At 35.8% G+C, this 26,847-nt stretch overlaps 1 protein-coding gene across 2 annotated transcripts; it reads left to right on the top strand.

The window, feature by feature from the left end:
- Positions 1-200: 200 nt before the first annotated feature.
- On the top strand, positions 201-22,420 carry LOC141634013 (uncharacterized). 2 transcript variants are annotated; one of them, XM_074446345.1, is made up of 6 exons: positions 201-366; positions 20,636-21,302; positions 21,395-21,458; positions 21,563-21,674; positions 21,836-22,014; positions 22,231-22,420. In XM_074446345.1, exons 3-6 carry the CDS (start codon positions 21,400-21,402, stop codon positions 22,244-22,246), a joined length of 366 nt encoding a protein of 121 aa, XP_074302446.1. In that variant the 5' UTR covers positions 201-366; positions 20,636-21,302; positions 21,395-21,399; the 3' UTR covers positions 22,247-22,420. The 2 variants fall into 2 exon arrangements, with proteins under 2 accessions (XP_074302446.1, XP_074302445.1); XM_074446344.1 differs by having other exon boundaries at positions 20,636-21,458.
- The last annotated feature ends 4,427 nt before the right edge of the window (positions 22,421-26,847 follow it).

Below are 26,847 nucleotides of genomic sequence, written 5' to 3'. Positions count from 1 at the left end.
AATTTCAATTTTCTCTCAATACATAAGTGAAAATATATTCATGTGAGATCTTGTTTGATTCGTCTTTACGAGTACATTAAAAATATCTAACTTTTATAATTTCTGCAAATACGTAGCTAACGATATTTACCGCGTAAAACACGCGTTGACAAACGTGAAAAAGTAAAGTGGTAGAGTGGAGTTGAATGGAGGAAGTACTAAACAAGTCATTCTCTATGTACAGGCAAACCGTTTTGCAGATGTTCCTCCCATAAAACAAGCTTACACCCCTTGCTGTGCAAAGCAGCCTGAAAATATTTGAAGATAACCTGTGTTAATACCGCCTTCCTTCCACAACATTGTATTCTAAGTGCGAGCTTCAAAGCGGTAACCTCTAATTAAAGTATCTGTTTATTCAGCTCAGTTTTATACTATCTCTTAAATTTGGTTATACTTAGCATGAGTAATTATAAGCATTCCTTTTTATGTTTATCTGATCAATCTTGTGTTGTTATCAAAGTACATGGTTCTATAAATCGATTAATTAATGATAAGACTAATCAACATTAAACTGTGATAAGAGTTCCTTTGTAGTTAGCCAGTAACATAAGTCTTAAGATATTTACATTCAGATGTCGTTGTTATATTATTCTCTGTCCATTTGTTGTGTTACTAAATAGGAATATTTAGTAACACAATGGTGTCGGTTAAACCTCGTCGTCAAAAGCTACCTAACCAAAACAATATTAATAACTTCATAAACTACTCTTAGCAAAGAGGTAACTAAAGGTCGGATCCCATGGGATGAGTATTGATGTAGGATTTTCAATTGCAAATGGTTGTGTCTTAGGGTGTCACAATTTGGGTTGAGATAGGAGATCAACTAAACTAATCAACAATATAAAAGCAAGGTAATAAAAACAAGAAGGTGATTAAAATGAGATGTAAACAATTGATTAAAAGCACTAGAGTGTCATGGGTTCATAGGTGATTCATGGGAGTTGATCATACAGACATGTTCTCTACTAGATGCAAGCACTTATTGTTGTGATGGGATCGAGTTGGTGTATAAGCTTGCAATCCCTAAGAAGGTTTGGGTCCCGGGGCCGAATCGATTAGATTGTACAACACCTACAAGTCGACTTAGTCCTTCCTATTCAACTATATGCATGGTCTAATGAGACTCGAGTTGGTGTATAAACTTACAAGTCTCATTGAAAAGATAGGTGATGGGTAAAAAATGTAAGGATTCATAGGCTCGAATTTCATCAAACATAACATGTGCATAAGTTGAAATTACAACAAGCAAGCAAATTAATTATGAAAACATATTAGATTAAGCATGAATCAATCCCCATGTTGGTTTCCCCTAATTTCCAATTAACCCTAGTTAAGGAAACTACTCATTCATTATCAAGTTTAACATGCTAACAAGGTTGTCAATCATACTAGCAAAGCAAAACATGATGAATAAATGAAAATGATTAACAATAATTAAATAAGGTTAAGAGAGAATTATACCTATGAAGATGATTCCAAATAATAAAGCAAAGAATAATAGAAGTACTTGATAATTGATAGAAGGTTGTCAATCCTCCAAATACACCCAAATAATCTTCTAATTACCCAAAATAAAATGAAGAACAATAGAGAAATTAAGGAAATATAAGTATTGAGATTTCTATTAAGACTAGATTAAAAGTTGATTACAAGATTAAGGAATGATTAAAACTTGATTAGGAAAGGTTTAAGAGAGCATGCTAATCTAAGTAGTACAATGGGTTATTTATACTAAAGCTTAGGTACAAGGATTAGGGTTACTAAGGGCTTAAATGACTATTAAGTCCTTAAGAAAAGTTTAGGAAATGCTCCTCTCGAAGGAAATGAGCATCTCCGTTTTGCTAGTCTTGGCACGATCCGTGCGTCTTGGGAAGTGGCACGGGCTCTCTGGACTGTGATCCGAGCGTGTTGTCTGGGAGATGCTCGGATCATTTAGCTGCAAGACGAGCATCTTGGCTGCGGGACGCTCAGATGGTTGGGAAGGAAGACGCTCGGATCGTCTGTGATCTACTCGGATCCCAGGGCAGACTGCTTCTCTTCTTTCTTCCTTCATAATCCGGGAGGATCATTCTGGGGATGCAAGGATCCTTTCTTCATTGCCAATTTTACTTTATTATCTACATAGGCCATCTAGTATCGTCTTCTCTTTGATGCTTGGTCATTAGATGTGATCAATTTAGCTCCATTTCGCCATGTAAATGCAAGGTTAGCATTCCTTTCCGACTAAAGAGACAAAACCTCAAAGAATATACAAAATGGGAAACTAAAGATAGTAAATGACCCAATTATGCACTATAAAGCATAGGAACGAGGTTAATTCTGCGACTAAATGTGCTCAAATATGAGTCACATCATTTTTGGTGTCGGTTAAAACTCGTCGTCAAAAGCTACCTAACCAAAACAATATTTATAACTTCACAATCTACTCTTACCAAAGAGGTAAGTAAAGGTCGGATCCCATGGGACGCATATTGATATAGGATTTTCAATTGCAAATGGTTGTGTCTTAGGGTGTCACAATTTGGGTTGAGATAGGAGATCAACTAAACTAATCAACAATATAAAAGCAAGGTAATAAAAACAAGCAAGGTGATTAAAATGAGATGTAAACAATTGATTAAAAGCACTAGAGTGTCATGGGTTCATAGGGGATTCATGGGAGTTGATCATACAGACATGTTCTCTACTAGATGCAAGCACTTATTGTTGTGATGGGATCGAGTTGGTGTATTAGCTTACAATCCTTAAGAAGGTTTGGGCCCCGGAGCCGAATCGATTAGATTGTACAACACCTGCAAGTCTGCTTAGTCCTTCCAATCCAACTATATGCATGGTCTAATGAGACTCGAGGTTGTGTATAAGCTTACAAATCTCATTGAAAAGATAACTGATGGGTAAAAAATGCAACGATTTATAGGCTCGCATTTCATCAAACATAACATGTGCATAAGTTGAAATCACAACAAGCAAGCAAATTAATTATAAAAACATATTAGATTAAGCATGAATCAATCCCCATGTTGGTTTTCCCTAATTCCCCATTAACCCTAGTTAAGGAAACTACTCACTCATTATCAAGTTTAACGTGCTAACAAGGTTGTCAATCATACTAGAAAGCAAAACATGATGAAAAAATGAAAGTGATTAACAATAATTAAACAATGTTAAGAGAGAATTATACCTATGAAGATGATTCCAAATAATAAAGCATTAAATAATAGAAGTATTTGATGATTGATGGAAGGTTGTCAATCCTCCAAATAAACCCAAATAATCTTCTAATTACCCAAAATAAATGAAGAACAATAGAGAAATTAAGGAATGATTAAGCATTGATATTTGTATTAAGACTAGATTAAAAGTTGATTACAAGACTAAGGAATAATTAATACTTAATTAGGAAAGTACTAAGAGAGCACGCTAATCTAAGTAGTACAATAAGGTATTTATACTAAAGATTAGGTACAAGGATTAGGGTTACTAAGGGCTTAAATGGCTAATAAGTCCTTAAGAAAAGTTGAGGAAATGCTCCTCTCGAAGGAAATGAGCATCTCCGTTTTGCGATTCTTGGCCCGATCCGTGCGTCTTGGGAAGTGGCACGGGCTCTCTGGACTGTGATCCAAGCGGGTTGTCTGGGAGACGCTCTGATCATTTAGCTCCAAGACGAGCGTCTTGGCTGCGGGTCGCTCGGATGGTGGTGAAGGAAGACGCTCGGATTGTCTGTGATCCGCTCGGATCCCATGGCAGACTGCTTCTCTTCTTCTCTTCCTTCATAATCCGCGAGGATCATTCTGGGGATGCAAGGATCCTTTCGTCATTGCCCATTTTACTTTATTATCTACATAGGCCTTCTAGTATCGTATTCTCTTTGATGCTTGATCATTATATGTGATCAATTTAGCTTCATTTCGCCATGTAAATGCAAGGTTAGCACTCCTTTCCTACTTAAGAGACAAAACCTCAAAGAATATGCAAAATGGGAAACTAAAGATAGTAAATTACCCAATTATGCACTATAAAGCATAGGAACGAGGTTAATTTGGGGACTAAATGTGCTCAAATATGAGTCACTTCAAACATCGCCAAACCGGACCTTTGCTTGTCCCGAGTAAAGAGGTGACAAAAACAAGGACCTTTATTTAAACTAACCTACTAATATAGCTGATGTGAGATAATTAACGGGTCTCACTCCGCCCCTTCAACTCACAACAAGACAACCATGAGGTAGGATGCCTTCTTGCAAGGCAAGGTGGGGCTTGCCAAAATGGCGACACATCCAAGCATTAAAGCACACAAAACTAGTAATGGATGCATCTACAAAAATGAATAGCCACAGTCCTCATCTAAGTGGCGGAAATTATCAATAAGGGAAGCAATCTAAGAGTACACACTCCTTCATAGATATGGTTTCTTCAAGCTACTAAGCCTAGAAGGATACCAATAAATCACCTCCAAGTTGTGTCTAGATAGGGTACCTTTGTCCTCAATCGTTAAATGCTTTCGTCAAGGGTAGACTCCCTATGGTGTTAGAAACACTGGAGGATCACAGAATTCCCCTTCTTGCCTAGACAAGAAGAAGGTTCGTCCCCTCTCTACCATGCACAAAAGTGTATTTGATGGATAAAGGGATCAATTGTATTTGAGTTTTATGTGGGAGTTTTCTTTTGTTGTTGTTTTTCTCCCCAATTTCTTGTGGCATTTGACTTTTGAGAACACTTTATTTTTGCCATTTCTTTTGATGTTTGGCATTTCAACACTTGAAAATTTCAACTTTTTCTTGCATTTTATTTTGAACATTTTCAAAGCTACCCCATTTGTAGTGAGGGTGCTTATATGTGAAGCATAGGAGTTTTCATTTTTTTTACTCCTCTTTTCTTTTGATGCAATTGCAAACTTTTTCATTTTCATTTCAATTCTTGAACTCAAAATTGAACAATTTTTGTGCCCATTCCCTTTTTGATGACAAAATGTGGTAGAACATGGAAGATGGTTGCATGGTTTCAAGGGTCACCTTGGAATAAACGGTAGCCAAGAAGTTATCACACCACAGGGTACTCTTGACTAGGCCTTAATCCATGGGTCAAAGGATACTAGCATGACACATCCTAGGGTGTTTTACAAGTATTCTAATGAGCAAAGTCTCAAGAAGAAAAAGTATCTACAAGGGCCTTATATACACTTCTCAAGCTTCCCAAATAGATATTTTCACAAAATTTTCCTAAATGCAACTATATGCCATGATGCAACTATCATATATACAATCCAATGCATATGCATCTACCAACTAATATGCCAATTAATCTAAATGCAATCCTATACTCACATTATTTGTACTGCATCAATCAAAATAAAGCCACATAGTCATCAACATAAAGAGGAAAAAGGAGATTGGAAGGATCATACCATGCGGTCTTCAATATCCTCATGTCTCGGATGTGGCGTAGTCGATCAATGTGAAAAAGGATAGACAAACAAAATATATACAAACACAATATATACAAGACTACATTATAAAGGAAATGAACATGTTTTTGGGTTTTTCAATTTTCAATTTTTTATGGTTTTTATGCTTTATGGAATAAAAAGACATGTTTTTGTATTTTTCAAAAAAATTCAATTTTTATCACTTTTGTTTTAAAAGTCATGTTAGAATTCCCCATCCCCACACTAGTATGGGTATTATCCTCAATGGCCAATACGGTAGGAAATTATGCAAGCTATATGAGAATGCATGATTTCTACACTAAATGCAAACTATATGACATATAAACAAGTGATGAAAACTACACTACACTATATGATGCATGAATTTTTGTTTGGTTGGAGAGCATAATTTGAATTCTCTCCCAATGCTTATGATTGAACTTCCCCAAACCAAATAAGACACTATTGCTAGTGTAGAAATTTGGGGGAGTTCATGCATAAAATGCTATGCATGAAACTAATCTTGTCATTTTGGATTTTACATGTGGGAACAATTAATTTAACATCACCCAAATGTTGCCTAGGTGGAATATAGTCCTTCTTTTTATGAGGACACTAAAGAAAATGAAACAATCAATCAAAAAACAAGTCAAAAATCATGAAATTCTTGTCATGAAAAAGAAATGAGTGGGAAATAAGAAAAACTTCACTTTGGCCTTGATGGGTGCCTCGTGCCCGCTCCATCTAGCTCATGAAGTATTCCTCAAAGGTCGTCATCATCCCCTCCGAAGTCGCTATCCCAAGATTCTCTTGATGCATCACTTTCATGAAAGTCCATGAACTCATCCCCCTCACTATTTAACTCCACTTTGTCATTACCACTCGATTTTTCACCCTCTTATTCTTCTTGACCATACGCTCCACCATTGGCGTTTTCCGAATTCGGAAAGAGGATATTCATTTAGGCCCAAGAGGGAATCATTCCCTCCTCACTAATGTGTCCTTGTCGGGCCAATCGGTGGAATTGTGGATACAAAGCATAGTAGTTGTCCACATTGGCCTCATATTGCCGTAGGTGCATGTCTTGAAGGATACCCGTGATAAAATCGTCCCTAGGGAGGATGAAGGGGTTCGGGTGGTTGTAAGGTTGGTATTGGAAAGGGTATGGTGGGATCACAACTTTGTCATCATCATTTGCTTGGGTTTCTTGTTGTGGAGGTGGAGTAGGAGGTTGGTTTTGGTTAGCCCTGTTTGCATTTGTCGGGATGAGGTAGGATGGGACTTGAGAGAGGGGGCCCCTTCTAGGTGAAATCCTTGTCAATACTTCCATGGGATGGTATATAGGGGTGTTCCCTTTGATGATCCATATTATCCTTTTTTCAAAGCCCTCAAGGGCTATCCAATGGTGTTGTTGTAGAAGCAACATTTCATCAATCCTTGTTTTTCTGGGAAGAGGGGTGTAGGCATTGTTGTGATTGAAGTTGGGGTTAAAGTGTTTTGCAAGCTTGGTTACTAACCCTCCATTAACAATATGTATCATGCCATCATCGTCCCCATTTCTAAACTTGGCCCATTTCTCGAGAAGTACTAGGGGTGCATTAAAGTGGTAACCATTCCTTCCTTGTATCCTAAGGTAGGACTCCATGAAAACAAGGTCGAGTTCACCGAATAATGGGGTTTTAAATGTAGGAGGCCGAACATACTACCAAATAAAAACATGTTGAATAAATGAAAGTGATTAACAATAATTAAATAAGGTTAAGAGAGAATTATACCTATGAAGATGATTCAAAATAATAAAGCAAATAATAATAGAAGAACTTGATGATTGATGGAAGGTTGTCAATCCTCCAAATAAACCAAAATAATCTTCTAATTACCCAAAATAAATGAAGAACAATAGAGAAATTAAGGAAAGATTAAGTATTAAGATTTGTATTAAGACTAGATTAAAAGTTGATTACAAGATTAAGGAATAATAAAAACTTGATTAGGAAAGTATTAAGAGAGCATGCTAATCTAAGTAGTACAATAGGGTATTTATACTAAAGATTAGGTACAAGGATTAGGGTTACTAAGGGCTTAAATGACTATTAAGTCCTTAAGAAAAGTTGAGGAAATGCTCCTCTCGAAGGAAATGAGCATCTCCGTTTTGCTAGTCTTGGCACGATCCATGCGTCTTGGGAAGTGGCACGGGCTCTCTGGACTGTGATCCGAGCGGGTTGTCTGGGAGACGCTCGGATCATTTAGCTGCAAGACAAGCGTCTTGGCTGTGGGACGCTCGGATGGTGGTGAAGGAAGACACTCGGATTGTCTGTGATCCACTCGGATCCCACGACAGACTGCTTCTCTTCTTTTCTTCCTTCATAATCCGCGGAGGATTATTCTGGGGATGCAAGGATCCTTTCGTCATTGCCCATTTTACTTTATTATCTACATAGGCCTTCTAGTATCGTCTTCTCTTTGATACTTGGTCATTAGATGTGATCAATTTAGCTCCATTCCGCCATGTAAATTCAAGGTTAGCACTCCTTTTCTACTAAAGAGACAAAACCTCAAAGAATATACAAAATCGCCATTTTTTTGGGGCTGGTTAAAACTCGTCGTCAAAAGCTACCTAACCAAAACAATATTTATAACTTCACAAACTACTCTTAGAAAAGAGGTAAGTAAAGGTCGGATCCCAAGGGACGGGTATTGATGTAGGATTTTCAATTGCAAATGGGTGTGTCTTATGGTGTCACAATTTGGGTTGAGATAGGAGATCACCTAAACTAATCAACAATATAAAAGCAAGGTAATAAAAACAAGCAAGGTGATTAAAATTAGATGTAAACAATTGATTAAAAGCACCAGAGTGTCATGGGTTCATAGGGGATTCATGGCAGTTAATCATACAGACATGTTCTCTAATAGATGCAAGCACTTATTGTTGTGATGGAATCGAGTTGGTGTATAAGCTTACAATCCCTAAGAAGGTTTTGTTCCCGGAGCCGAATCGATTAGATTGTACAACACCTACAAGTCGACTTAGTCCTTCCTATTCAACTATATGCATGGTCTAATAAGACACGAGTTGGTGTATAAGCTTACAAGTCTCATTGAAAAGAAAGGTGATGGGTAAAAAATGCAAGGATTCACAAGCTCGCATTTCATCAAACATAACATGTGCATAAGTTGGAATCACAACAAGCAAGCAAATTAATTATGAAATCATATTAGATTAAGCATGGTTTAATCCACATGTTGGTTTCCCCTAATTCCCCATTAACCCTAGTTAATGAAAACTACTCCCTCATTATCAAGTTTAACATGCTAACAAGGTTATCAATTATACTAGCAAAGCAAAACATGATGAATAAATGAAAATGATTAACAATAATTAAACAAGGTTAAGAGAGAATTATACCTATGAAGATGATTCCAAATAATAAAGCAAAGAATAATAAAAGTACTTGATGATTGATGGAATGTTGTCAATCCTCCAAATAAACCCAAATAATCTTCTAATTACACAAAATAAAATGAAGAACAATAGAGAAATTAAGGAAAGATTAAGTATGTAGATTTGTATTAAGACTAGATTAAAAGTTGATTACAAGATTAAGGAATGATTAAAACTTGATTAAGAAAGTATTAAGAGAGCATGCTAATCTAAGTAGTACAATGGGGTATTTATACTAAAGATTAGGTAAAAGGATTAGGGTTACTAAGGGCTTAAATGACTATAAAGTCCTTAACAAAAGTTGAGGAAATACTCCTCTCGAAGGAAATGAGCATCTCCGTTTTGCTAGTCTTGGCACGATCCGTGCGTCTTGGGAAGTGGCACGGGCTCTCTGGACTGTGATCAGAGCGGGTTGTCTGGGAGACGCTCGGATCATTTTGCTGCAAGACAAGCGTCTTGGCTGTGGGACGCCCGGATGATGGTGAAGGAAGACGCTCGGATTGTCTGTGATCCGCTCGGATCCCGCGACAGACTGCTTCTCTTCTTTTCTTCCTTCATAATCCGTGAGGATTATTCTGGGGATGCAAGGATCCTTTCGTCATTGCCCATTTTACTTTATTATCTACATAGTGTAAGAAATCTATATCTCATTAACATACATATTCATATATGTGATGATTTAATTTAGTCATAAACTTAAATATTGATCTTATGCATGCAAACAATAATAAGAATAAGGAAGAAATCATCATCTTACATTGAAGATTTCGGATTATTTGGGCACAAGTGAGTTCTCCTACTCACTTGTTCTTAGGCTTCCTAAAATGGATGAACAAGGATTCAAGTAGGGAATCCCTCCCAAGGAATAATACCCAAGGTAACTACTTAATAAAATTAATATTATTATTACTAGAACAATATTAATTTGGAATAAAATTGACCAAAATATTATTTTGTTCTCTTAATATTTCGGCTAAGAGAAGGGAGAAAATAGGAAGAAGTTTTTATCTCTCTAAAACTCTTATTTTAGATGGATGTGAGAATGAATAATACACTAATCTTTTTAGTAGTGTATATGGTCAATCATAGAGGAAAAACCCATGGCTTTTTTCTATGAAAAACCGGGTAGAAGGGGGAGGTGGTGATGCCCAATGCATGATCAAAGTGCTCCTCACAATAACCATTAGGTATGCATGGCTAGGTTTAGGTAAATGATTATGCTTTCCACTCAAGGATTAATTAACACAATATTTAGCCTAAATCACCCATATTTCGGTCCATATTAAGATAAAATGGATTCCATTTTATCTTTGTCAAATTGTCACATGTCACATGTCATGTAAAATTGTTATGTATTTTAACCATATTAAAAATCAACGCATTAATAAAAATACGTCATATACAAAATTGACTTAGTAATTCATAATTACTTGTACCAAAATATTTTACCAATTATAAATCACAACATCTTGTATTTATAATAAATTATTCATTCAAATGCAATTGTTTCCTTAAACAATAATTTCATCTAAGTAATAAAACAATTCGATCACTTAGACCGTATCTTATTTAATCAAATTATAATGAGATACGTAAATATTACTTCCAAAATTGTCCGTCAATTCTAAATAATTTAATCAACCCGTATCCTCATACGATCAATTAAAATAATCAATTAAGAGTGTTACCCTTTAGGTATGACCTAAGGGGATCAACTGATCACCACCGTCGCACGACAGAAATGTCAAACTCTAGTCAGCCAATCATTACCGATATGTGTGGACCAGTTGACAGTAAAATATTACTTCCCAATTGTATTCTTTAAAATGAGGCTTAAACATGTGATCATCATGATCGACAGTTGTGATCGCATTATTGTCGGAGGACACATATTCCAACAATCTCCCACTTGTCCTCGACAAGTGTGCGTCACCAATTCTCTTGTCCTATTACTATCTCCCACTCAATGCAAGGTGTCTTTCAGCTCGTACTTACAAGTGATCATATCGAGAGTGGTTTCCTCGATATGGAGAATAACTGATTGACCAGATTTATCTACCATAGATATATTCCGAGCGTGGCCACGCATTTCCAGTTCATTACTCCTCGAGTGGCCCTGAGATATTGTTATAACCCTGACTAGGGGTGGACAATTCCTATCGCACTCATTCCCTTCGACTAGACACAGCCATCATAACCCAAAATATGCCCATTTGACCCCATTTACGAAGTTCGTAGTAACACAAATCAAAGTTAATCTGAAACTGTGCCATCTTAGGCGAATAGTCTTTAGTCAAAAGAATCGACTCATTAGAATACTATAGTAGCTCTCGCCATGACCATGCTATATAAATTTGCCAGAACTCTATAAGCGGTCATAAGGCCCGACAAAGTGTTCCTAACAGTCTGCTTATGTGATCGACTAGTCATTCTCATATGACTCCATGGCACTTGAACTTGTCATCAATCGCATCACATTCTAGTCACTTCGAGACGTCACCTCATGTAAGTAACTATGGGCAAATACAATGCTAATCCGTGTTCACTTTAATGGGGTTTAATTGTCTCTACAACCCGTTTGGATGTAACAAAGTATAAGGTGAGTTAATAATAACTCAAACGACAAATGTCGACATCACATTCGGGTAGTCAATACCATATTACAACCTTGTGATGCATATCGTAAATGTGTAAACACTAGTCGATTGCAATAGAAGTTTAATATACCATGTGCCCATGTGTTCAAACTTCTTATATTGCATTGTCCTTTATATTCATGTTATCTCTCATAGCATGAACCTTACCAAGTACACATATAGGTTCCCAACCTCGGTTTGGGTTCTTTATCTTGAAAGAACTTTCTGGTTGTTTATCACACAACCAACGAATATAAAGGACATTAGCGTGGTTAATATTTAACTTTGCTCTTGTGGATATCGGCATATCAATATTTGCAACTTTTAGTCATAAATCTCATTTATTTTCTAGGATGCAACTTTGATTCATTTAGGCTCTTAAGTAAATATCAATATTGAAACTATTGGTCAAATGTTGTTCATAAACTAGTCAAAACTCTTGTTATGACTTTACATTAGTCATTCTTTATTCCAAAACTTTCTTTTGGTCTCCTCGTGAAGTTATCTTGAGAACATATTCTTTTGATTACTTCACTTGGTCTCACTTGTCATGTAGATTTCATCTATTCGAGACCATAGATCTCATCTATTCGTGGATACTATATATATAGGTATACAAATCATTCTTTCTTGTGTAGATCTCATTTACACAAGTACACAAATTTTGCTTGGTGTTCTTTGTGTCTTTATTTTCTCCCACTCTATCTTTAGAATAAATACACTAGAGATTCAAAGATAGCATATGAGACACAAATAATGATTTTTGAAGAATAAGGAGGACTATGTCATAGGTTGACTAATTGTTTTAGATTTGATAAGTGTACTTGGTGATTGACATTCCTTTAAGAGAGTTCATCAACTCAATATCACTTTATGAATGATCATACACAAGCCTTAAGCTTGTGGACATATAATGAATCCCATCATTATAGTTGTCATTAGATCACTTTAAGTGAATGATCATATGTTTCTATGAGCAAGCATATAAAGACAAATTTTAGAACAAGGATAAATACGATAAAACGGGTGACTTGGGTTGCAAACTAAGCCACCATTATCCAAAATACAACCATTATCCAAAATACATTTCCATGTCGAACACGGAAATCAAAAGGTTCTAAAATCCGAAACATAAATTAAAATAAGACAATAAAAAGCCAAGCTTCATGGAAGCTACTCCTAGCTTCTTGATGGTTTCTCAAGCATGCTTTTCTTTTCCCTTGTCCTTGCTTGGTGGAGGCCCTATTTACAATAAAAAGGGGATACATTATCACAACTTTGTATCACAATACCATAGTTGAATTAGAAACATAAAAGAAAGAATAGTCATTTACCTACTGGAGTGATCTTTCCAGCTTTAATGTCACCAAGATATTTGGAACATTTTCTTTTCCAATGTCCAACACCATTACAATAATGGCATTTATCAAGAGGACCCTTCTTGATTTTGAAAGTGCTAGCTTCATAAGTCTTAGCTTTGGTGAATGTGGGAGCTTGCTTCTTACCTTTCTTCCCATTCTTCTTGAACTTCCCCTTACTTTTGGTGCTTATGTCACTACTACAAATGAGCACTTGGGCCACGGCTAAATTCGTGGCACAAGTGCTAAATTTCCGTGGCTAAATCATTTTGCCACGGGAATACCTTCCGTGGTGCAAGTGGTCGTGGCAAAGAAATAGCCACGGGAAAAACAAGAACGTGGCTATTATCGAATTTTTGGTCACGGATTCTCTCGTGGCTAATAACTCCCGTGGCCAAAGAAATTTCCCGTGGCCAAAAAATAATTCCCGTGGCAAACAATATATATGAAAATTAAATAAATAAAACGTAAAATAATTTATTTATTTTTCACAATGGGTATTTTATCATATACGGAACTGTGACAATCTAGGTAATTGTTTCGCTAGTTAACTTGATTCATTTGAACGTTATTTGGTTTCACCAATCATGTATTTGTGAGCATCGGAAAGGCTTCCCATGAGGTCACCCATCTCATCACTACTCTCACTTGGGCACGCTTAACTGTAGAGTACTTTTGATGTGCCACCGAAATTGAATGTTAACTTTGTTGATATAATTAGCACTTTGAATCCTTTTAAGTTTATTTTTTTTCTTTCAAATCTTACCTTTAGTACTATTTAATTACATAAATGTTACATGATTTACAAAATTTTGCGGGAAAAACATTATTTTGGCCGAAACAATTAAATTTTCGATATTAACCTCTTGACTAATAATTTTGACGTCATTTTTTTTTGAAAGTCGACAAACCATTTTCTCCAAAAAGTAAACTTAATTGTATTTTCCTAACATTTTTTATTTCTTTTTTTTTTATCGACATTCTTATTTTCGTTTCTCATGTACTCATTTTTTTCGTATATTTTTCTATGCAAATTCTATTGTATAAGTAAAATCAGAAGCGCGATATGAAAAATCGAGACCATTTTTTTGGTAAAATAATGACCGCTTTTATAACTAGAAGTCTTTTTTCCCCAGAGTTATCACTATTCACTAAAAAGTAGTCACTTTTTTACCCAAAAAAAATGAAAAAGACTATCGTACAAAAGAATCGCTTATTTTCCTAAACTGATTTCTCTTTGTTATGATTTATCGTTTCTTTTCTCAAAATTTTCACATTATTTGCACATGTGACTTTAAATTATTATAATTTCTATATTTTTCCCTGTGATGCGCTCATTTTCAATGAAAAAAAGTTTTCCCAATTTTTTTCCTTAGCAAGTTAAATTTTACGTAAATTTTAAATGGTACCCTCGAATTCTGACAGATTACATATGGTACCCTTTTTTTTAAAGTTTTTACATATGATACCCCTGTATTTACCTTTTTCAGTCCCAAAATACCCTTTGAAAAACTTTCATCATAATGCCGCTACTCATATGCCATGTGACGCCTTTTTTTGTTATCTAATACACTATCAATTCATCACCAAATAACTACATCCTTATTTTGTCTAATAAACTAACATTTTGTACCTAAATAATATAAAAATAACAACATAACATACTCAATTACTCATCAAATTACTTATAGGAGTAACGACGTTATGACGGAATTTCACCAATGGGTATTGCAGGAATGAAAAAGGTAAACACAAGGGCACCATATGCGAAACTTAAAATAAGGGGTACCATATGTAATCGAAAAACTTCGAGGTACCATAGGAAATTTCCGTAAATTTTATATCGAATTCAAATTTTTCTAAAAATATCCTACAAATAAAGTTGGAAATCAAATTTTGAATGAAATAGTTTAACAATATATTAATTTTAGACTTCTCTAGGTAGATGGTAAATAGCTTTTTTATTAAATTTGATATGCTATATCTTTCAATGTGATATGATCATTTAAGATTGTTATTCAAGATTATAAAGTTTAATTTAAAAAAGTAAAAGAAATTCATGACTTTAATAAACAGAATTATATACTAAAACAAATTTCTTAAATTATCAATGTTTTGAAAAATCTACAAAACATAAATGTGATTAGTAAGAAATTCAAAAAATTTAGATGATAAACTTTTCTTTGCTTGCATATAAGTTTATAAAATTTAAAAATTTCTTATTAAAGTAAATAAAAAAAAAATATTAATTAAATTAATCAAAGTGTTTCTAAAATTTTATATTTAAATGTATTTTCATATTATTATATTTGATTAAATTTCATTCAGATTTAAGTCGGAAAAGATACTCGCCACGGGTGTTTGTTAGTTCGTGGCTAAAAAAAATATTTGTCACGGAGCAATTCGTGACTAAATAAAATTTCGCCACGGGTGTGACATAGCCCGTGGCTAAAATGATTATTTGCCACGGGTGTAGCCTAATTCGTGTCGGAAGTGACTTTTTGCCACGGAAAAAGTTATCCCATGGCAAAAAAAATTTTCCAAAATAATGAATAAGTTTTTCCCGTGGCTAAGCAAAACTTAGCCACGAATTATAAATTTCCGTGGCATAATTCGTGGCGCAAGTGACAATTTGTTGTAGTGTGTTAAGCACATCCTTAGGTGGGTTAATATTTAACCCCATGTCTCTTTCGGCTTGCACAAGTAACTTGTGCAACTCTTCAAGAGACACGTCCTTGTCTTGCATGTTAAAATTCACCCGGAATTGAACATACGCTTTGACTTTGGATAAGGAGTGTAGAATCCTATCTACAATGAGTTCTTTGGGGATTTCAAATTTTTGAATCTTCAAGGTCTCGACTAGCTCCATCAATTTGAGCACGTGAGGGCTAACCTTTTGGATCTCCTTAAAGTCGAGATCAAAGAATGCCGAGGCCGCCTCATATTGGACGATCCGCGGAGTTTGTGAAAACATTGTCACAAGCTTGGAATAGATTTCATTAGCGGTGCCCATATTAAAGGCTCTCCTTTGGAGATCTGCCTCCATCGCAAAGATCAACACATTTTTCATTGCGGCGGATTCCTTGTGGTAAGCCTCATATGCTTCCCTAGTAGCGGCACTCGACCTAGCATTAGGTTCGGGTGGAGAGGCCTCGGTAAGGTAACGAAGCTTGTCGTCACCTTGGGCGGCTAGTTTGAGTTGGGCATCCCAATCGGAGAAATTTGACCCATTCTTTTCAAGTTTACAACGATCCATGAAGGATCGGAGCCATGAAGTATTAGTGAGAGGTGTGGCGTTTGGGTTTGGAGTGGCCATTTGTTATGAGAAATAGAAGCGGTCTACAAAACAAAATATAGAAGGAATAAAACATATGTCGTTTTCAAAATAATAATAATACTCGTAAAAATTTTAATTTAAACAAGTTTTATTGCATTTATCTAGTGACCTCTACCCAACTTAGATAAATGATTCCAAGACCCAAATTCATATCAACTTAGGCACGGGGTAGCCGATGAAACCCTTATCAATATAACTCGGTGGATTAACCTTTTAATCGATTCTACTTTTAGAACTCTTGGTCGATAAAATTACTCTAATGTTTATCTATAGCCCGGAACACATGCGACTACGGTCACGAATACTTCCGTTGAGGTCAATTCAAATTTCGAATAAATGTGTCCATGATCCAAATTCACATTAACTTGGGCACGGGGTAGCCGATAAAACCCTCATCAACATGAATTCGGTGGATAGACATTTATCACCCACTTCCCCTACGTAACAAGGTTTGTACCCCGGGGTGGCCGAGTGCACTCCCTCACGAAATAGGTTTTCATGGTTTTTACTTTTTTGGTAAGGCTAAGTCTCAATTGTTTATTTTATCGAGAGGTCATGTCAATTTATTATCTATCACGTTTTAAGTGAACTAAAGCGGTGAACTATGATAATTTTAATTGACACGGTTGATAAACTCGATTATAATAACAATGCATGTTTTAGTTATGGCGATTTAGCGATACATGCAACATATAAATAAAATGAAAAACATAAATAAAATCCTAGTATGGCCTTCCTAAAATAGAAAATCTAATTAACTATTACATATTCGGAAACCAGCTCCATTGATCCCTTGAACTTCGGTTTTAGCACGCATCTCGAGGTAACACCGTCTTTATGTATCGCCTTTTTGAGTGGCACCGTCTTCAAGGAATTCCGAAATAAATAAATTACATAACAAATTACATAATTTCCTATTATACATTCGTAATTAAAATAAAATAAATCTATTAAATTAAAAAATGGTGATACGAGATCACAATAAATTACAACCGAATCGATATTCCCATACATTTCGGGTAATGCCAATTAAAAACTAAGGCCATACTAAGTAAAAAATTACATAATTCAAAAATTACATAAAATAAAATTATGACAATCATAAATAAAATGCAGCATTATAATATGTATGAACATGCCCAATTTTATGCTAAATCGCCTTTAAGGAGCCAATATCGTATATTAAACGGTTTTTACGGATTTGCGTGATTCAACCTTTTAAAATCACAATGAATTACATAAAATCGTATTTATGCACAAGTTAATTACCCTAACCAACTTAGGACTCAAAATTAGTCTCCACTAACTATTTGACTATAATTAACTTATATTTCTTAAAATTGTTCATTAATGGACCCAAAATTACAATAAAATGCTATAAACTCCAAATAATTCATAAAAATTTCAAATAAATTTGAAATTTGAAATTTAAACTCATGAACATTCTGGAAAAATACCATGACACTCATAATGTTCAAAAACTTAGATTAAAAATTTCGAAATTTATCGGGAAAAACAATGTTGCGGTTTATCGGATTTATCAAATATAATCATAAAAACATGAGAAAAATTATATTTATCAACTTTTCAATTTTAGATCTGAAATAGGTAATAAAATGCAACATGTGACATTTTTCATTAGTCATGAAGTATGTTTTAGCAATTATTCACTAATTAAAGTCACTATTTATGCTATTTTTCATCAAAAAGTCATAAATCATGCATAAAGACTTCATTATAGCCTATTATTTTACACACATCTTGTAAAATTGCATGTGACAACATAATAAATTTATATGACCAGATTCTAAATTTATCTGATATTAACCTATTTTTCATTTAAATTCGATTTTTATCATGAAAAATCCATATTTCGAGCATAAAAACTCCAAAAAATTTGAAAAATTACAGGTCATCTAAAAATAATATATGTGAAAACATATCCAAAAAACACTGGAACATTTGAAGTTTAGCTAATTTTAGTCCGAAAATGACATTTTTATCCTAAAGTCACATTTTTAATGCCATTATTTTATTAGATGAACAATAAAAATCCATAAATTAACCAAAATATCCTAAATACATTTTAGGACCAGAAACTTTAACATGCAATTTTATTTTTTTTTCCGTGATATATCATAATAACACAAATTTATTAGTTTTATATGTTAATCGTATAATTCGGAAAAATTATAACCGATTTGCATGCAAACAACTTAAGGCTCATGATACCGCTTGTTAGAAATCTATATCTCATTACTATACATATTTATATATGTGATGATTTAATTTGGTCATAAAATTAAATATTGATCTTATGCATGCAAACAATAATAAGAATAAGGAAGAAATCATCATCTTACATTGAAGATTTCGGATTATTTGGGCACAAGTGAGTTCTCCTACTCACTTGTTCTTGAGCTTCCTAAAATGGATGAACAAGGATTCAAGTAGAGAATCCCTCCCAAGGAATAATACCCAAGGTAACTACTTAATAAAATTAATATTATTATTACTAGAACAATATTAATTTGGAATAAAATTGACCAAAATATTATTTTGTTCTCTTAATATTTCGGCTAAGAGAAGGGAGAAAATAGGAAGAAGTTTTTATCTCTCTAAAACTCTTATTTTAGATGGATGTGAGAATGAATAATACACTAAACTTTTTAGTAGTGTATATGGTAAATCATAGAGGAAAAACCCATGACTTTTCTCTATGAAAAACGGGTAGAAGGGGGAGGTGGTGATGCCCAATGCATGATCAAAGTGCTCTTCACAATAACCATTAGGTATGCATGGCTAGGTTTAGGTAAATGATTATGCTTTCCACTCAAGGATTAATTAACACAATATTTAGCCTAAATCACCCATATTTCGGTCCATATTAAGATAAAATGGATTCCATTTTATCTCGTCAATTTTTCACATGTCACATGTCATGTAAAATTGTTATGTATTTTTAACATATTAAAAATCAACGCATTAATAAAAATACGTCATATACAAAATTGACTTAGTAATTCATAATTACTTGTACCAAAATATTTTACCAATTATAAATCACAACATCTTGTATTTATAATAAATTATTCATTCAAATGCAATTGTTTCCTTAAACAATAATTTCATCTAAGTAATAAAACAATTCGATCACTTAGACCGTATCATATTTAATCAAATTATAATGAGATACGTAAATATTACTTCCAAAATCGTCTGTCAATTTTAAGTAATTTAATCAACCCGTATCGTCATACGATCAATTAAAATAATCAATTAAGAGTGTTACCCTTTAGGTATGACCTAAGGGGATCAATGATCACCGTCCTTGCCGCACGACAAGTAATGTCAAACTCTAGTCAGCCAATCATTACCGATATGTGTGGACCAGTTGACAGTAAAATATTACTTCCCAATTGTATTCTTTAAAATGAGGCTTAAACATGTGATCATTATGATCGACAGTTGTGATCGCATTATTGTCGGAGGACACATATTCCAACACATAGGCCTTCTAGTATCGTCTTCTCTTTGATGCTTGGTCATTAGATGTGATCAATTTAACTCCATTTCACCATGTAAATGCAAGGTTAACACTCTTTTCCTACTAAAGAGACAAAACCTCAAAGAATATGCAAAATGGGAAACTAAAGATAGTAAATGACCCAATTATGCACTATAAAGCATAGGAACGAGGCTAATTCGGGGACTAAATGTGCTCAAATATGAGTCACATCACACAACGGAAAGTGGTGCACAAAAGGGAAGCCCTTAAAATCTTTGTTTGTTCAGATGTTGTGTTATATAATTCTCTGTCCATTTGTTGTGTTACTAAGAGTTCCTTTTAGCCAGCCATAGTTACAAGGTCAAGGTGAAAGTGGTGCACAAAGGGAAGCCCTTAAAATCTGCCAAATAAGTACTTTACCAAACGGTAGTGCTACAAGACGATAAGGCAAGGCATCTATCATATTTATACTGTGACTTTTTCCCCAATGTTAAACCACTGTACACATGTTAATTATTATCACTAAATAGTTTGCAGTTGTCTTTGTGCTAAAGGAGCCTATATCAAATATTTGCTTTTGTCACTGCAATTTATGTTTACCCGCAGCCTTGAATCAGTATTTTTCAATTTGCACTTGGAAAAAACATTACAGCTTACAATCTCATTGTTTCGTGTTGAAGAGCACAGAATGTGCTATGAATCCCTCAATCAAGGAGACACATCTGAATAATTAGGGTGGGCTAGGCTGCTGTTAGACTATATATGCATTGTTTAGTATCTGATATTGACTATTCCACCGATGATGACGCTAAACATCTTTGTTCCTTTACAAGCACTTAGCATTGGATATTCCACCAAGAATACGTGTGTCCACTTTCTCATGTGCAGGGGCAGAGAATGAGGGGCATATTGTTTGGGGATCAAATTGCAGGCCACGTAGATGCTCTCGTATATAATGGGGTATATGAGATTGCAAATGATCCTATCAACTCACTACTCGACCAATACAGGCGGGATCCTGCTGAAATGGCTTACACCATGGGTTTTGGCAGCCAAACACTGATCCGTCCACTGACTTCTACGCCTGGTTCATTCCTCCCAGATTACCAATGCATATCTCAGATGCCAAAGACAGCTACAATGTATGACGTATTTGGTGAGACTCATAGCTGCACTCACAAGCATGAACGCTTATACAATGTTATCCATACATTAACATGGTCACAAAACCGTACAGATGTCATTGGAACACTACTGTATATCGAGCCAGCTGCTCGCGAGGTCCCTTCTAGACAAGGCCGGAAAAACACTTTCAGAGAGATTTTTCTCACTAACCACAGGTAACACTTATATCGCCTTGCTATGTGCATAGACCTGTGTGCCTAGCTATGCAGTACCACTAGCTAACACCATCGTGTATATGATAGTACTGATCTACCAATCGTCGTGTCGGTTGGGAATGAACTCACTGGAAGCGACTGTGATAAGCTGGCCTCTTTGGTTGAAACATTGCCAGTGCTTAGTCTCACAGCATTGAGGGTTTCCACTCATAGAGGTTAAACAGGCAAATTGGCCAGTTACAGCTAAGCAACCTCAAAAAAACACACTAATCCTCATACCTATGCTATTCTGATTTTTCATTAATAGGAAGCATGTCAACGTTAATCGAAACAACTCCTGAAGGGCCCAAGATAGCCACACTATTAGAATGGTACTGTACTCCTACGCCTGTAAATTGACCTGCTATTTGCCAACTTAAGTAGTGTGGCGGGCTTTGAGTAAAATGTGAATTCTCATCCCTTTCATTTTATGCAGGAATAGCCGGAACAAAGAGTTCCTGACAGGACTGCAAGCAAGACTCAACAGGGCTAGAGATCCCAATGCGTCAAGTGACGTAGTTACCCTAAGCGTTCTCAAGACCAAAAAGGTAACAAGAAATTGCCCAGAAACAAGCGAATAAGCGTACGGCTGTTTAACCGCAGCTTTCCATCGTTATGGTATCTATGCTCAAGCTAATTGCTACCTCCTAAAACAACGGGAGGCAACTTTATATCCCCAAATCCTAACACTAATCTGTAATGTAAACAGGCGAAACACATATTGCAGGACGAAAGTTACCATCTAAACGTCATCATCCCTTTGGCCGAATTCCAAAAGATTAACGCATATGTAGGTTGCTCTTATTGTGGCAAACGGTCAGACTATGCAGCATGCGAGCACTTCAAATGCGAAACTTGTACTAAGGATGGAGTTGTGGCAGAACCAAGGTAAACTAACCCTCTTTATTAGTACCACATGCACAAGTACGTAAATCTTGAACAAACCCTTATCAAATTATAGTTCTCACCCGCAGGGTAACTGATGCGTGTCATTTATATGATGTTTTACACCCTATTTTACACGCATTTCAGAGCTCATTTGTGTAATTTATGCTACTATTTGCCCCATTTCGTCTACTTTCGTATTTTTATGTAATATTGCAGATTTATGCGGAAATGAGTAGAAATTGAGCTAAATCCGTCCCCAAGTATCTTGCATTGCATTTGACGTGAAATATCTACTCAAGGAACGAGCTTGGTGTGCATTTCGAGGCCCGAAAGACAAATCCACGAGAATTTAAAAGTCATATATCAGCTACTTCAGTCGATCGACCGCTTCCTTTAGTCGATCGACCAAACCTGAGTTCAGTGAATTCTTGTTCATGAAGAGCGATCGATCGATTGCCTTGTGTGGTCGATCGACCAAGCCGCTAATTCTGACGTGAATAAGAAGATCGAGAATTAAGAAGCCCATTGTACATTAGATTTTGGAATAAGAACTACGTTGTATTCCTATATAACGTAGCTTTAGCATTCAGAATAATTATCAAAAAATTTCATTCAGTTTTTAATCCAGTTTTAATTTATCATTAATTAGGGTTTGGTTTTCGAGTTGAATCATTCAATACAATTCCTTTCGTTCGTGCTTTTCTTCCTGCAATTCTTCTACTGGTATTCCTTTATTCATTATTTCAGTTTTATTGCTTTATTTCGTTCGTAGCTAGAATTGATAGATTAGTTTCCCGAAGCCATAATTATCGTTTTATGCTAATCTTTTGTTTCGTTAATTTAAGCATGAATTCAGTAGTCTATTTCGTTAATCTTGTTGTTGTTTTTACCAATATCATGAGTAGCTAAATACCTCGTGCTAGGATGTAGGGAATCTGTAGAATTAGGCGGCAGTAGAATGATATGAGCCGAATCGCGCCATGGTCGATCGACCGCCAATCTTGGTCGATCGACTGGCCACGTGAGGTTTTGCTTCGTTTTAATTGATTTAAATTCTTTATTTGACGAATCGAGTGCACGCGACTAGTTGAATGCTCAAGAAATGACCGACCCATTAGATCGAAAGATAGGGAAAGTTGTTAGACTACCAATTAAAATGACTAAACTATACTAAGATCAAAAGATAGGTAGAGTTTAGGTTTTTAGTCACTTTTCAGGACGAAAGTCAGTACTAGTGATATTAGGGACTCGTAGCGAGATCGAAAGACGCTACTTGTTGAGAGTGGACCGAGAGGACCTCTTGTTTTCCTGCCTCATGTCTTTATTTCAGACCTACTTAATATGCGGCTGTCGAAACTACAGTGAACCGACCATCTTAGTACCTCTTTTTATATTTGATTTTATACATTTCTTTAGTTTATTGCTCATTAGTTATAGACCAATTCAAAACAACCCCCACATAATCGTTACCTTAGATTGAATTTAGACAACTAATAATTACATCTGCCTCTCTGTAGTTCGACCCTGCTACCGCTATCTATAGTTGTAGTTAGCAATTACTCCCTCCGTCCCGGTCATTTGTTGTCCTTTGGTTTTGGCACAAAGACCAAGGAAAGAGGAGAGAGTCAATAGTTAAATGACAAGTGGAACAAATTGAGTGTGAATGATCAAATTACTCATCATGTTCATTTCTAAAATAGAAAGGACAACAAATGACTGAGACACCCCAAAATGGAAAAGGACAATAAATGACCGGGACGGAGGGAGTATAAATTTATCTTTGGTGCACACAACGACGGACATCAGTAACCTTCAATTGTAAAGTTTCTAACAACATTGACTAGTTGGAGATCATAGTATTTACGGAGGACACCGAGAAATTCCGCATGTCACCAGCAGATATCTTTCACATGAAACACTCGGTATATTGTCCACAACATCCTGAACAAACTTTGTTTTGCCATTATATTAAACACCTATTTAATATGTTACCATTATAAAGTATTGCAAATGCACGGCTGGCAAGTTATATCAGGCTACCGCTGGCTAAATGGCCATTGGCCTGTTAGGATAATTGCATACCACCTCCCCTAGCATGCAAACCTTGGAACGGGTCTACCCATAAACCCCAACACTGGTTATGATCCTTACTGCAAACCTTTTAACAATTAACACTTATTATTACTTGCAGTGTGACAAGATGACATTTGGAAGAATTCAGTATTCCTTAAAGAGTGAACCATTCACAATCAAAGTGTCACAAAAAACGGAGCTCTCAAGAAACAATATTTTGCAGTGGGCCCTCCGTAAGGTGATGACTGGTCCAAGCCGTGCTGTAGCCGCTTCTGAATTGCCACAGGTTTTACTACAGGCAACTGAAACTGTGCAAGAAATTTCTGCTTATACTACAAGTCAGGCTATCCCGGTAACCAGGCTTCTGAATTTTGAACCCACCCTGGAGCACCCAAACAACCTCACACTATTCGAAGTTGCAGTTAGCTCCGATCATCCATCACTTCGAAAGATACTTGTCTCAATAACCGCGGCTCCTGGGTAATACAGGCACACAACATTACTACTGAAAAGCCAGCGGAAATTGGCCCCACGGCTGTGTCTGTGACAACACACCCAGACGTCGCAACTGCACGCCAGGTCTACGACAACATTCTCCCAACAATTCCTGTTGTGCCAGCCACATCTCTGCTAAAAACACCCAAAACCGAAAAAAATGCTGCATGTACCCCAGAAACCCCTGCTCAGGGAACTCCAAAACGCACCACTGCAAAGCAAGCTGTTGGGTCGCCTTCGAAGAAAAAAAAAAGGCTGCTACCGGCTCTGCTGCAGGCTATTAACATCGACCCCCTCAAAACAACCACTGTTTGTGTAAATATTATCAATGTTTACATTCCCTGCAGAAGCAACCTGGGTAATGCACCTCCTAACCACTTCTAATAAATGATGTGGTCATATAATGGCTATAGGGAATCTCCAGTATTTTGGGAACACTTTTGCAATACCAGCCACGTGTTCCATTCAAAGCATCGTACGACTGCTTTTGGATTCAGTTTAATAGAAAAACAATCACTGTGATCTTTTGAGTTCTATTAAGAATATTGTAATCAAGAGAAGGTCGGCACTATAGGTTGGACAAGTCTCAGTCTTTAAGTACTCTACCAATGCTTCTTAATTATTCCAGCCGTCTATCTTCAATATAGTATCCCTAAATTGTCAATACCTCCCCTTACAGGCGAATTAATTTAGAGGCCTAAACGACACCCATCTAATATTGGTAACCCCTATAATGCTTTTGCACTACTTTAGGATTACTTTCGCAATGCCTAACTTAGCATTCTGGCACACATTCAGACTTATGCTTGGTAGCATGCTACAGTCGGTTGGACTTAAACAAGCTTACGCTAGGCTAAAGGCACTTTGGTATACATTTATGCATCCACAGGCCAGCCAAGGAGCATACCAATACGTTATTTCAGAACACCAAACAACAAATCAAAAATAAGAAAACGACTACCACAGAGCTGACAAACTAACCGCACAACCAGACAATAACATTCTAAACCGACCAACAGCCAACCGTAAGATTTAGAACTAACTACATTTACTTACTTTACAACACAAACCCCTAAAATAAGCAAATAATGTGCAATGCTCATAAAGGTAAAACCACCCAAAAACAATTCCAGGGAAACTTGATTAGACCTTATAGCCCATCCCTACCTACATCCTATATTATATAGCAGCAATTATCTTTGTAGGATTTCACAAGATTTACCCAATCCTATTTTAGACAATGATGTTAGGAGGCATTATAGAGGTGTGCCAAATGTACTTATTTTATAAATTATTATATTAGTTGGCTTAGTTTACCAACATATTTTTTTCAGGTATATATGCATCATTTCTAAACTTGAAAAACATCTTCCTTACAAGATTAACAAAAGAGCCCAGATCACTTATTACAATTCGCCCTAGAGCCACCAGTATCTTCCACCACCTTGTTCTAGGTACGCCGCATATAATCTGGTATTTTGCGATGGTTATATAGGTTCGACCAATTCAATGTCCTTGTACATACCTAAATGATTGAATCAATATAATTATAATTTCTTACAATCCGTCTCCATATATTCATGTATAACTGTGGTGCACACTTAGTCATGTTATTGAAATGCTTTACATGTGGCATAAGGTTGTAGCTCACCATGAGACCTCTGAGGAAGCACATCAGGGAACTTTCAGGACCTACTGGTCCGTACTCTATTAAAGCAAAGGTCATAAACAAGACGAATGTGCATTCTGCAACAAAGGGGAAAGGCTTGGATCACCAGACAATCACGTTTCAAGATGAAGAGGTAACTCTTAGACCATTCAGATTTGTTTTTCAGACTTTTTGGTTTTCTTAAAACAGTTTACCTAATGACAATGCAGTGGATTGAATGGACTGATATATTGGACATTATATCAAATAGCATTATGTAACGAGAGTTCCCATTAGCTAAACACACCACACAAAATAACATGTAGTCTGTACAATAAATCCCTAAATACCAACATCCCTAATAATCGCACTGTGCCTAGACAAACTGTGGTTATTATTAACAATACTGGTCTGTTATCTATGCGGCATGCATCACCATTTCACGTTTGTAACACGGTGAAATATTAACCTAAATACGAATACACCGCATTTGGACAGAAGTAAACCCAAAACATTGCTGACATATAATCTTTATCATTATGTTATATAAATACGCAGCTTTATTAGAAACAAGTTATATAACTAATTACCATAGATGTACCTGAACATTGGATGCA

This window comes from Silene latifolia, chromosome Y, assembly GCF_048544455.1.
Source record: "Silene latifolia isolate original U9 population chromosome Y, ASM4854445v1, whole genome shotgun sequence".
Taxonomy (NCBI): Eukaryota; Viridiplantae; Streptophyta; class Magnoliopsida; order Caryophyllales; family Caryophyllaceae; genus Silene; species Silene latifolia.
The sequence above is the reverse complement of the archived record's forward strand: the minus strand, read 5'-3'. Positions and strand labels throughout refer to the sequence as shown.